Source organism: Chenopodium album, chromosome 1 (assembly GCF_948465745.1).
Source record: "Chenopodium album chromosome 1, dcCheAlbu1.1, whole genome shotgun sequence".
Taxonomy (NCBI): Eukaryota; Viridiplantae; Streptophyta; class Magnoliopsida; order Caryophyllales; family Amaranthaceae; genus Chenopodium; species Chenopodium album.
This window is the reverse complement of record NC_137834.1, coordinates 32,667,406-32,681,691: the sequence shown is the minus strand read 5'-3', so window position 1 is coordinate 32,681,691 and position 14,286 is coordinate 32,667,406. Positions and strand designations below refer to the sequence as shown.

General features: G+C 36.2%; 2 protein-coding genes across 2 annotated transcripts; both read right to left on the bottom strand.

Annotated features, from left to right (window-relative positions):
* Window positions 1-5,401: 5,401 nt before the first annotated feature.
* On the bottom strand, window positions 5,402-10,814 carry LOC145555351 (uncharacterized). The gene is made up of 2 exons (XM_081617101.1): window positions 9,491-10,814; window positions 5,402-5,749 (listed from the first exon to the last, which is right to left on the bottom strand). The coding sequence occupies exons 1-2, from the start codon at window positions 10,690-10,692 to the stop codon at window positions 5,635-5,637; spliced, it is 1,317 nt and encodes a 438-aa protein (XP_081473227.1). The 5' UTR covers window positions 10,693-10,814; the 3' UTR covers window positions 5,402-5,634.
* Window positions 10,815-11,535: 721 nt separating this feature from the next.
* LOC145630922 (uncharacterized) lies at window positions 11,536-12,634 on the bottom strand. Its single transcript, XM_081683048.1, has 2 exons — window positions 12,146-12,634; window positions 11,536-12,036 (listed from the first exon to the last, which is right to left on the bottom strand). The coding sequence occupies exons 1-2, from the start codon at window positions 12,632-12,634 to the stop codon at window positions 11,536-11,538; spliced, it is 990 nt and encodes a 329-aa protein (XP_081539174.1).
* Between the last annotated feature and the right edge of the window lie 1,652 nt (window positions 12,635-14,286).

Sequence of the window (14,286 nt, the reverse complement as noted above, 5' to 3'; positions counted from 1 at the left end):
CATGGTGGGCCACAGCTGGGCCGCTGGTGGGTCGCCGGCGGTGGTGGGCGGTGACCAGCGACCGGCGGTGGTGGGCGGTGACCGGCGACCGGCGGTGGTGGCGGGCAGCAGGCGACAGCAGCTTCTCACGTAGGAAGGAGGAGGAAAAGAAAAGAAAGAAAAAAAAAAAGGGAAAGAAAAGAAAATAAAATAAAGGAAAAAGGAAATAAATAAAATAAAGGGAAAATAAAACAACTAACCTTTTGTGTGGGGAAAAATTTGGGGATGTATGGGGTATTTATAGGAGAGAGAGTGGTGTAGGGTAAGTAGTAAAATTGGGCCTCAAAATTAATGGGCCAATTAAGTAAGTAAAGTGGGTTAGGTTTGTTTGTTGAACATAAATTATAGAATGAAGGTATGTATAAAAATTTGTACCAAAATAATTTTCGACCCAAAATTAAAAATTGAAACTTTTGAAATTAAATTCCGGAAAAATACAAATAAATATTATAAATAATATATAATTTCATTTATAATATATTTTAAAAATATGGGGGATTACAAACAACCTCACAGATTCCTTTTCACTCGGTACTTCAATCATCCTAGCATAGGTTTCTCTACATTTATTGAAGAAAGAAGTGAAACCTTCATCTCTTTCTGTTTAAGTATTTCAAGTTCCCTATGATCCGTTTCAACTTGAATATTGCATTTATACCAATCAATGAAAGCGTTTACACTTGATTCCCAAGTAGAGGTTTTCTCTTTGTCAAGGGAGAAGAACCATTGTTGGCAACGCTTTCAAGAGATAAGGAAAATAAAAAATGAAATATTATTCTATCAATACCCTTAATATTCATTATTGTTTCAAAAGCTCTTAAATAAAAGTAAGGGTTATCAGTTGCCTTGAATTTTGGGATGTCGTTGGCGTTGAACTTCTACGGAAGAAGCTCCTTGTCCATCGAGACCCCTTCTAAACTAATGCCCTGGAACCTGTAATCATTAGATATCTTGCTCAAGCTTTCTTGCATGAGCTCCATTTGTTGTTGTTTCACAGGGTCATTAATTTGGAGGGTTAAAGTCTTTAGTAGTTCAGTAACACCAGCCATTTGCTTATTGAGCTCATTAACTTCTTCTTGACTCGCCATTATCTTCTTGGCTTTCCTTTTTCGAGCGATTGTTTTGTCAAAAAGTTGTACTTGAACGAAAAGGTTGTCTCTGATTAAACGTCCTTCCTTTCTTGACCACGAGCTGTAAATTAAACCATTTTTATTTTAATGACTTGACTCAAAATGACTTTGACTTTACGGGTTTATAAAGAAAAAGAAAAAAAAAACAAAAAAAGGGTGTATATTTTTTGGAATCAAGTATATGGGTTCAAACAAGTGGTTTAATTGGAGGATTAATATCTGACTTACCCCCCTAAAAAAATGACGGAAATCACGCGCATACAAGACTCTCTAGACATGGTCAAAGTGTACATACATATTAGTGTGTGCTTTATTTGTGGGTGCAAGTGACATGCTTTGACTCTTGTGTAAGACCATGGGACTTAGTGCCTAGACTCAATTAAGGACTAAACAAAGGTATTGTTATCAACAAAATAATCGAGTTGATTAGCAAATTGTTTAATTAGACTCGTCGTGATGACTCGAGAAAAATGTTGAACTGTCGCCGCACACTGCAGTGCAGCGCCAGACGACAGAATTGTCGCTCGGCGTTGCACAGCAGCGTGTGGCGCTGCAGTCCAAATTTTTGCGCCATTACTGGAGCATTAATCTGGGACTGCTTTCAGTATTTTTACTCTACGGGACATGCCTAAAGTCGCACTAAGTCGATTCTGATTAAATTATTAGACTTTAATTACTTAAATTAATTAATTAATTAATTAGGCAAAGTCCTTTTAGTCAGTAATTAGTTTATTTAAGGCTTAAACACAAGTCAAACAAACGGTTAGGAAAAACACATAGAGTATGCACAACAAATAATGCACAATTAGTCAAGTAGGCACAATATGATGCAATGAGTTTGCAACCTAACCATGGCTCTAGTTCTCTAAAGTTCGGGATATAGGTTAGTCAAATAGGGTCCATGGTTATGAGTCCGGATGCACCGCGCGGAAGCCTTACCTTTGGAAGGGTTGGCGCGAGTGGATGGGACCCGTGAGTTAAACTCGCTTCCATGGTTTGGTGAATTCAACATTCTAGGATGTACCCTTTGTTGCTCAGAGCGTTCAATCAGGTAGATGGAGCATGAATTCCCAGAGGGTTTTAGAAAAAAGAGAAAAAAAACTCAATCAGGAAGTAGAATCGAGCCAACAGTGCTAAAACCGGTCGAAATTAGAACTCGTATTTCTGGCTCGGTATTGGAAGAACGCGGCGCCAGCCAACAGGGACTGTCGCCGCGATATAGCCCTGTCGCCTGGCGACAGAATCGTCGCTCGGCGACAGGCTCTGTTTGCTAGACGCCAAATCCTACATGCCTCAGCAGCTTTCTATGTTCGTAAAATTTTCCAGTTTTTCGCAACATTATTTTGATCCTAGTTGTGAAAGATATTCCTCAAATTTCCTACGTGTAAAAAATCCTATGTTTTTAACTCATTACGGATGGTCTTTCCAATGAGATATTTTTTATGCATATGACAATAATGTTAATCAAAATTACGCACATGAAATACTTAGAACTTTGCGAGTCTCATCCACTCATTCTAAATTATTGCCGAAATAAATTTCAGGAATTAAAATAGAAATCCTCCCCAGTTGAGTCGCCAAAAACTGTAGGGAATATTTCAAGCATTACCCCAAACTTGAACCCCACTGTGATCATACACTTAAGCATGGTGGAGTCCAAAGGGAAAGAAGCTAGATCAAAAGAGTCGCCAACAAGTTTTAGGAACTTGTAAACCGTTCACAGGGTGAAGGTTACACCCCTTAACGATTCAAGAGATCGTTAACTCCAATAGGTCTGGAACCAAGACTGGAAGTTCGGGGATGAAGGTACAAATCCAATCTAAAAAAGAAAGAACCTGCCCTAATAATAGGTCTCTACTTTATTCTTCTCGTATTCATGTGCGCTTTCTGACTAACATGCAATCAATAAATTAACCCTAAACCTGTTTATATATGTTGGTTGAATATTAATGCACAAATAAAACTATTATTGGCGATCACTTGAATTATAATCATATTAACCTTAAACAAGATTATTAATTATCTTATTAAGCGTGATTACAAGTACAAATTCCCTTTAAACATGCATAAAAGGCGTGATCAAGCAATACCAATAAATATAATCAATCAACATAATAACAATCATAAAAATAATCATCATAATAATCAAAATCATAATCATGTTAAAGCATAATATTAATAGAAAGTTCCTAGGCATGATACTAACAAGATTAATAACAAACCCTAGCATGTCACTAAACATCAAAGATAAAAGCTTTAACCCTAATATGATACTAACATGCTATTAAGAAAGACAATAATAAGCATCACAACAATCAAACTTGATATTAGGAATTTAGTTGTTACCCTAAACATGATACTAGGAAGCAAAATAACAACCTAAGCATGATTTCTTTATCATAATATCAATTACAGCAATTAAAGTACTTACTTGGATGTCTCGTATCTCTTTTTAATAACAAAATACACGCGTTAGTAACTTCAAGGAAAATAATAAATCAAGACAATCAAACTAAATAATTGATTAAGAAAGTTTAGACTAGATTTGGGACCAAACCCTCAAACATATAACCTTTCACGTCTAGGGAAAAGGCAACTTCGAACTTGACTAGGTGTGTCTAGATCTTGTGAATGCGGAATTTTGTATGTAAAAGGCTAGTTTAGAAAAGAGAGAGAGTACCAAGAATTTCTTTATGAGAGTTGGTGATTGAAAACGGAGGTTTTAGGAGGCTATTTATAACGAAAATCAGTCGGATATGATAAAAAAGAATCAGAGTTTCGAAAAGAATAAAACACGACGTTGTCGCCAAACACGTCCCTGTCGCCAAACGACAAAGCCTGTCGCCAAGCGATAGACGTGTCGTCGCGACGCCAGGCCAGTCGCCAGGAAACAGCCTGTAGTGCGGCACTGCAGATAGTTTTTCCACACGTTTTCATATTTTGATAAAATTTAGGCGCACGAAGGGTAAAACTGTAATTTCCTTAAAAACACTTCTTTTATTCTAAATAAAACTCTTAAAACTCAATTATCAATGCTAATCACATTAGGATTTAAAAGAACCTCCTAGAAGATTCTAGAAGATTATAATCAATCCTAATTGCATTAGGAATGATAAATCATAATAGGCCCTCCTCTAAATCATTGGGCCGCATATAAAAATCAAACTGGGCTCAATTTAGTAATTTGGTCATAACTTCCTCATTATTCATCGGAATTGGGCCTATAATATATCGTTGGAAAGCTCTTTTCAAACCCGATCCAACTACACTATTATTGGACCCTTGCCACGGACCAAACTAAACTGGATCGGCTATTTTCATAAAATAGGTTTTCAAAAACAGAGAGAAAGAAAAGAATTAAAAACTAACCGCAACACCAGACTTACCACACTTTCACTTCAGATTATGATTCGACGTGAAAGGTACTCATCACCGGGTTTGGTTTTGGGGAGACACAAATGGGTGTCTACAAAGACGATCATTTCTTTCCTTTGCGATTGATAATCTTCAATTTAACCATTTTGAATCAGAATTATAAACTTAGATGACACAAAAACACAGAAAATAACAAGTTAAACACAAGACGAAGGCAAAGCAAGAAAGAAAGTAAATAATTTAGAGAGAGAATTGCAAGATGAGAGAGAAAATAGAAAAAAATGTGATAAATGGCGGTTGATTGAAGAGACAACTCTATAATAATGGCGGTTTGGGAAAAGAGATACAAAAACACAATTTCAAATAAAACGGTTGTAAATAAAAAAATAACGGGGCACCAAACGGGTCTGTTATTTTTTACATCAAGTCCGTTATATTTTGGGCTTCAAAACCTTGGGCACGTTATGTATGCTGACCACACCATGTGGACAGCCACAAACAAAAATTTGTGTGAACGAAAAGGGAGATGGCCATTTAATTTTCCATTTTTTTTACGAGCTAGGCTCTTGAGAGTTGAGGGAACCCTACCCTCAAGTATCCTTACTTGGCATGATTCAAACCCCAAACCTGAGGTATGAAATTTAACAAGCCAGCCAACATTGTGTTGGTGAAGGGGAGATGGCCTAGTGTATATTGGTTAGGGGTCTAGTTTGCAACTTCTCCACTTAGAAAACAACGCTTACCCCTTGATGAAAATTCTACATATAGTGAGTTTGTGACTTGTGAGCAGAGAACCATCCAAGCTTGAGGGTTTTCGCTGACTAAAAGTGAAACTGCTAGTTACAAGATGACCAAGATAACAGAAAGATTATAATTGTGCTAGAAAGCCAAAGAAACCACAAACCAGTACAGAAAACAGCAACTGAATTGCTCTATATTTATACTCGTGATTGTGTACAATAAAAAGATTTATCATTTAAGCTCCCACAACTGAAATGAAGATTCACATTATACTCCATTCATAGTACCTACTATAAAGAAGAAAAGCTACAAGAGACCCCTCCTAGTCAGAAACTATGTCGAATTGTATTTACTTCTGCTCCCAGTCCTTTAGTTTTTTGCTTCCTTTGGGTTTTGCAATTGGTTTGTTCATGCCAGCCATTTTAGCATTGTATTTTGCCCGTAGAGGATCATTGTACGTCCACCTGCATAGTATGAAAATTATCAGCATATAGTGCCAACATGTATGGTATTACAGAGTAGTCATATTTGTATACAAAACTGCATAATGCATGTAAAGTGGCTGAGATATAAGAAAAAACTATTTCACGTAAAACTCAAACAAAGCCCCAAACACCCTTACGATAAAAGTAGAAAAGAAAAACAGTGCAATAGTCAAGTGATGATAACGTCAGGTCCTAGGGAGGAATAATACAGTTCTCTTTTATTTTACTACCCTCACCAGCAGATCAGCCAGGAAAAATGAATTAAGCTCTAAGAGAAAGGTAGGAAGGAAGAGCGCCCTATTGTTATTACTTTAATATGTACCAAGAAGTTAGAACTGAAAGACTGGGCTTAGAAATTACAACTTATCATCCGTGGAAGCAATACCACCAAAAAAAATATATCGACAAAAAGCTAAGGCATTCACAAAAGATACTATAATACATAAGAAGCCTAACATATCAGTATGCCACCCTTAACTTGTGATATATGGAGTCATGGACCCACCAATCTCCAATACCAGACTTTGCATAAGTTGACCTGGGTATGAATCATACACATGAAGGATAAAACAGAAACATCTACTCCTTTAGTCTCTCTTCCAACAATCCAAGAACAGTAAGTCCATAATACTTCCTCCGTTTCTTTTTAGTTGACACGTTTCTTTAGTCACATTTGCCAATGCACAAATTCAACCATTTATATCTTTAATTACCAATAAGCAAAAATTATGGAAAGTTGATATTTTGAAAATATTTATTGTGACGAATCTAACAAGATCTCGCATGACTATATTTTTCATTACGGACAAAGCACAAAATACGGTGAAAGGGGAGTGTGTGAATAGTACTAAAGTCAAAACGTGTCAACTAAAAAAAAAAAAAACAGAGGTAGTATTTAATAGGCAAAATTGGCCTTAACACTCTCAACTGTAGCTTGAGTGCACTCAGCACTAGTTGCTAACACACCACTAACCATTGATTGGGGAGCAACGCGTACCATTTATTAACTTTTAATTACCAGAAATGTATCACTTAAGCCAAAAAAATACCCATAAGTGGCACTCGTTGATTTTGCCAGCGACTAACAGGTGCACCCAAACTTGAGGCAAATTTTGCCTTTATAATATGATGTGAAATATTTCATTTTGTTTAACTTTCATGAACCTAAAATTTGGAAATTGAGGCATTGATTCACATGAGATGGAACCAAATGTACAAACATTTAGTAACTGGAGGGAAGGGACCATCTCTCTGATTCCAATCAATGGTTGGTTGTTAGTTGTAGAGAGATATTGTAACAAAAAATGAGTGGCTGCTATTTCCTGCGTTATTTAATGAAGCTTGAGATACAGGACTATGAATTTTTTTATTTGAGAGGGATTGACAGGAAAAGGGAGAACTTCTTAGTTACACTACCCCTTCAATCCCAAAACAAACTTCACACCTATTTTTTGAGGTCAAAGATCATCAACTCGTTGTTGAATGCAACTGTTGTCATAACCAGCTCTCCTACCAGGATGCTGAAGACATTGAGCTCTGCCAAGATTGGCAACATACATGCTAACACCAAGACCGTGATGGAGATTAATACTCCCATGAACACTCGGAATAGGCTGTATGCCAAATTGCTCCCTCAATGGTCTGTTGGGAGCACCACAGAAAGACTCAAGGACTCGAGATTAAGGCTGCCACAACAGAGTTTGGTGGAATGTGAGAGAAAAGGGTTCTCTTTTCTTTTTTTCTCTTTCTCAAATTTTAATTGGTTAAAATACCAATTGAAGTACCCAAGATAAAAGCAAAGATTTAAATATCAATCTAATTTCAGAACTCAAATAGCCCAAGTAGAACCATGCCAAAACTCCAAAAATTTAGTTTGATTGACAAAAAACAATGGTGGTTTGATGTGTGAATACTGTGATAATCACCCTAGCCTTTAAGAATACCAAGTTACAGCAATTATTCTGCAGTACCAAGAGTAATTGGCAAACCTTAAAAGGTATTGGGTAATTCCTACCAAAAAATTTATCAATAAAGACTTGGCTCAAAGAATTAACGCTCACCCTCTACGGCTATGTTATTTTCACCTAAAATATATAGTTTCAGGACAAACAATTCAGATGAGGTCCAACAAGGGCTATCCAAGTTCAACCAAAAAACACAATAAGTTAAAATACAAGCTAATGAGTTCATATAAGTTTCAACAAGTTCAAAAATGTGCCACCAATATAAATAAATTAAAAGTTTAGATCAATGCCAATGAGTTCAAACAAGTGAAATTCAAGTTAAAACAAAACACCCAATATGGAGTCAAAACCCCGAAAGGATCAGCAGAATTAAAATTAGAGGCAATCATATGAGAGATTATGATAATAAGATATAACAAGGTAGGATCTCAGTACTCAACATAAAGTACCTGTAACAAGAAAATTCGAAAAAATTCAAAAGAATTTGCAGGAAGCTTTGGATTTGGGCTAGAAATAGTTATCTAGGCACATGAAAAAATAATTTCGGAAAATCTTGTACTTAAAAAGGCTATAAAATTCTCAGTTCTAGTTTACTTCTCATAGTTACCACCGCCAAAAAACTCTTGAAAGAAGAATCGTTCAAAAGTAAGGTTTCTCTAAAACCTTATTAAAGATACAAATTCCCCTAAGGCCCTGAGTGTCACCTCCTAAACACGCACTATACAAACTCCAAAAGTACATCTTACATTTATCAGCTTGGCCTATTAAGTTTTATCAAGCTAGCTGACAACATTTAGCAAAAGGCTCATGCACATCTGCGCATCAAGTTGTATACAAATAAGGTTATTGAGATCCAAATGGAATCAGTACTGGTCACTTAGTCATAACAAATATGGATCGTGCAGGAATTAGAAATAAAATACTGAGATGTTCTGGGTGTAAACATCCTTAATTACTGCCTTCACTCTCCAGAAATACATTGGGAACAATCTCAAAGACTTGGCCTAGTGATACCATAATCAGATTCCTATATTAACATCCACCAATCACACCATGGTACTAAAAATACTTAACATTCCAATATGAACCCTGATTTAGAATTTCTAAGTACTCACTATCTGGTACGCTATAATCCTAGACTAGTTTTTCCTTGTATAGAATACAATGCAACCCTGTACTTCATCAGCTTATTACCCTAAGAAAGCTACTCCAAAGACCCCAGACCTTTTGTAGTAACTGAAGAGCTGAAAACAGGTTTGGAAAAATGATTTTATCAGTCTGGGTGTCAACCATACAAGCACTTAATCTAGTGAGCTCAAATAAGTATTAAACACAACCCTTGCAACAGCAGAGCAAGATTATCATTCGAGAATTTTATTTTTCTCCTGTTCACATGCCATGGTCTTTGCATAAGCTACTTCACATAAAAAAGCTGACATATTAAAGCTGTGCAACCACTCTTTAATGAAATTGAAAGCTCCAAACAAGGACCTTTACGCTAAACCTTCACTCCACTCCCACATTACCTCTAAAACAAAGCCTCTAACCACTTATGAACTATTCAAATTCCAAAAAACATTTTCACATTTTGCCAAGAACAAGCATCTCTAGCATTCAAACAATGAAGTCTTACACAGAAATCAAGAAAACTGATCACTGTGACAATTAAAATTAATAAGAATTATGACATACTAATAAATTCAACAAATTAGTGATAATCTCAAATTTGACGGGAGTAAGAGAAAAGAGAGCATACGGATTATTCCAATCTGTAGTATCCTCATTAACAAGGTGAGTCCATTTGGTCCTGCCACTCCTTCCAAAGTGTTTAACCTGCATAACCTTAGGCAAAATAGTCTTATCAAGCTTATCATCCCCTGTGGGTTCTGAGAAATCGCGGCGGAAAATGGTATCACCACCAGCAGTACCAGCCCTATCATCAGGATCCTCCTGAAAGAAAGCACCCTTATGATAATACTTCTGCATGAACCTCCATTTCTGCTTCGCCTGAGGAGCATTCTTCGGGTTCTTCCTCTCCCATTCTCTCCTCTCTTCCTCTGTCATATTCCTTACCTTCTCAATCTCCTCCTTCTCCTTCACCATGGCCTCTCTATCCTCCCTATCACGCTTAATCCTTGCTATCTCCCTCGCTTTCCAGCTCTCATACTCCTCCGCCTCATTCACCTCGTCATCAGTATCAATATCAGCAATATCCGCTTCCGCTTCTAAATTCTTCTGAATCACCTCATACTCTCTAATCTTCTCCACAACAATCTGTTTCGTCTCCACTTTTCGCTCCTCCAATCTCCGCCTCACCGCCTCCTCTAACGCTTGCTCCTCGGCTTCCACTCTCTCCCTCTCAGCAATCGTCTCCCTCTCTTGCTTCGGCACGAAAACCGGCTTCGCCAGCTTCAACTGATTCATCTCCTCCTCTTCGGAATCCGTCTCATACTCCGACTCCTCCTCCTCCGATTCCTCCTCCGCTTCATCATCCTCCTCCTCAATCGGAGCCAATTGCTTCTCCTCTTCTTGCCTCCTCTGCAACAACCTCTCCCTTATCTTCCTCCTCCTCTCCTCCAACGCATCATCATCATCTTCCTCCTCTGCAGCAGCTTCTTCCGCACGATTCTCCTCCTCTTCCGTCGACACAATCTCCGCTTGCCGAATTCTCCGGTGATCAGCTCGTACCTCCTCCTTGTTCTCCGCCCGATTCTCCGCCAACCGCCGAAGACGGGGATCATCACCGCGCGTAAAGGTAGCATCCTCGTTCACAGGAAAAGCGTGTTCTAGGGTTTGTCGACGAGATGAAGTGCGAAGATCGGCTTCTTCTTCGGCTTCGTCGGCCCATTCTGGAGCTTTACCAGGCCAGTATCGCTTGACTTTGGTTTGGCCGATCTTACCTCGAAGCTTCTCTCTAATGGCGATAATGGTGTCACTGACACCAGCGGTGACCGACATTGCTGCTGATTGGGTTATCTGCAAAAATTAGGGTTGTTTTTATAGAGTATCTTGATTTCATGTGATGATAAAATTAGAATTCTACTTCCAAACTACAAGTATGAAAAGGAAGCCGGTAAAATTAGCATTTTTTTTTTCTTTTTTTGACAAAAAAATAAGCATTACCTAAGAGTAAGATTAGACTTGTCAATCTTAAAAATTTAATTAATTGCCACATTAGATTTTATATAATATTTAATTATTTTTTTTAATTTAGACTGCTTAAGACTCATTCATATTTATCTCTTCAATCCTAATACTTATTTTAGATTTCTTTAAAATATTTATTAATTTTTTTTGTCTTTTAACATATATATTTCAATATATATTTTTTTGAAATACATATACAATTTTAATATGATATAAATATGTGGGGTAATAAATTTCTATTCCAATTTAGATGTCATAGTTGAAAAATAGTAGCAAAATGATCAAGCAAAAAAAAATCAATTATAATGGAACTACATGAATTTAATTGATTTAAAAATGCATGAAATTTTAAAATTACACATATTGCATTAAATAGTTGTAAATTTAGAATAAAAATGACTAATGTTAAATTGATTTGGATTCAAATATCACTTCCCCCAAAACAACTCCACAAATGTTCAACCAAATCATGTTGCAATTGATGATGTCTTCTCCGATTTCGAAGTCTTCGATGGTTCTCAAAGTATTTTTCACGATTGGCATAATAATTTGGATGGAGACCAGCCTGCACTTGGGGTCCATCTCTTTGACTCCTAGCTCTATTATATGATACTTCTGCATCCAATGTTATGTCATTTCTTTCATCCTCGATAATCATATTATGCAATATAATGCATGCTTGCATGACATCTCCAACCTCATGTTTATCCCAAAGACGTGATGGGTTGGAAATCTTTTTTGTAACACCCCAAATGCTCGTTCGATATCCTTTCTTGCACCCTCTTGAAGTCTTGCAAGCAACTTCCTCTTCTCTGATATCAAATCTACCCAAGGAATGGTTTTTACAAAGGCTGGCCATTCTGGATAAATCCCATCTTCAAGATAGTATCCCAAATTGTATACAGATCCATTTAAAGTAAATTGAACTACAAGACCACATCCTTCAAGAAAATTATTAAATATTGGTGAGTGATCCAACACATTGATATCATTGTTAGATCCTGCAACTCCGAAGTATGCATGCCAAATCCACAAATCATAAGAAGCTACAGCTTCAAGAATCATAATGGGCTTACCTTGATCACCTCGGGTGTACATGCCTTGCCATGCGACCGGACATTTCTCCCAGGCCACTTCCAATGCATACAATCGATGCTACCAAGCATACCCAGAAAACCACGACGCTCCGATTCCTCAAGTATTTTATGATTGTCTTCAGTTGTAGGGATTCTCAAATAATGCTTTCCAAATATCTCATTGATACCAATACAAAATTTTTAAGGCACTCAATTGTCGTGTTTCCAGAAATTCTCACATAATCATCTACAACATCGCCTGAAACCCCATACGCCAACATTCTTATTGCTGCAGTGCACTTTTGAAGAGGGGATAATCCTTTTCTACTAACAGCATCATATCTTTGTTTAAAATACTCGTAATGATCTTCTAGATTATTTACAATACGAAGGAACAAACTCCTCATTCGAAATCTTCGTCGAAATTGATCATCTGAATATATAGGACTATCAGAGAAGTAATCATTCCATATTCTTAGATGGTCTTCTTCACGACGCCTATCAGTGTCAGGATTTCGTTTTTTTCTAGTATTTTTAGTAGAGGATGAGACAACTTGTGTAATTGCAACGTTGATATTTGTTAAAATATCAAAAGTAATAGTATCTTCTACATATGAATTTAAGAAGTTGTTAATGTATTCGTCAATTATGTGTTGGCCATTGACGACATTTGACATATTTCACAATTGCTAGGTTGAAAAAGATGGTATTAAGAGTGTTATAATTATTCAAGAAAGAGAGTATGTGAGTTGTGATGGGTGATAAAATTTATATATTTCTAGCTTATAGCCTTTGTTCAACAACTTTTCAAAAATTAAAATACTTCAACAACTATTTTTTAACTACTATATTTGAAACTACCAATATCTAAACAAAATTTGATATTTGAAATTTAATTGTTATATTATAAATATGTATAATTGTAGGGAATATTTCAAGCATTACCCCAAACTTGAACCCCGCTGTGATCATACACTTAAGCATGGTGGCGTCCAAAGCAAAAGAAGCTAGAGCAAAAGAGTCGCCAACAAGTTTTAGGAACTTGTAAACCGTTTACATGGTGAAGGTTACACCCCTTAACGATCCAAGAGATCATTAACTCCAATAGGTCTGGAACCATGACTGGTGTTCGGAGATGAAGGTACAAATCCAACCTAAAAGAGATTGAACTTGCCCTAAAAATAGGCCTCTACTTTATTCTTCTCATATTCATGTGCGCTTTCTGACTAACATGCAATCAATAGGTTAACCCTAAACCTTTTTATCTATGTTAGTTGAATATTAATGCACCAACAAAACTATTATTGGCGATCACTTGAATTATAGTCATATTAACCCTAAACAAGATTATTAATTATCTTATTAAGCGTGATTACAAGTACAAATTCCCTTTAAACATGCATAAAAGGTGTGATCAAGCAATAACAATGAACATCAGGCAACATAATAATAATAATAATAATAATAATAATAATAATAATAATAATAATAATAATAATAATAATAATAATAATAATAATAATAATAATAATAATAATAATAATAATAATTTTGATAATAATTATAACAATTATAACAACAATCATAATTAAAATAATCATGTTAAAACACAATAATAATAGCAAGATCCTAGGCATGATACTAACAAGATTAATAACAAACCCTAGCATGTCGCTAAATAATAAAGATCACAACTTTAACCCTAACATGATACTAACATGCTATTAGGAAAGAAAATAGGAAGCATTATAGAAATCATAATTGATATAAGAAACTTAATCATTACCCTAAACATGATACCAGGAAGCAAGCAAAACATCCTAACATGATACTAGGAATCAATAAAACAATCTAAGCATGATTTCTATATCAAAAGATCAATTAAACAATTAAAGTACTTACTTCAATGCCTCATACCTCTTTCTAATAACAAAATACACACATTAGTAACTTCAAGGAAAATATAAATAAAAACAATTAAATTAAATAATTGAAAGAGAGATTTGGGACCAAACCCTCATAAATATCAAACCTTTCACGTCTAGGGCGTAGGCAACTTCGAACTTTGCTAGGTGTGTCTAGTGCTAATGTATGAGGAATTGTGTTTGTAAAAGGCTAGGCTAGAAAGAGGGAGAGAGAGAGAATAGGCTTTGGCTTAGAGAGAGAGAAGAATTAGAGAATTCTGATTCTTCAAAAACGGAGGTCCAGGGACCCTATTTATAAGAAAATAGTCCGTAATCGATAGAAACGAATCAGAGTTCGAAAAGGAATAAAACACCCTCCTGTCGCCAACGACAAGGCTCGTAGCCAGGCGACAAAATCGTCGCCA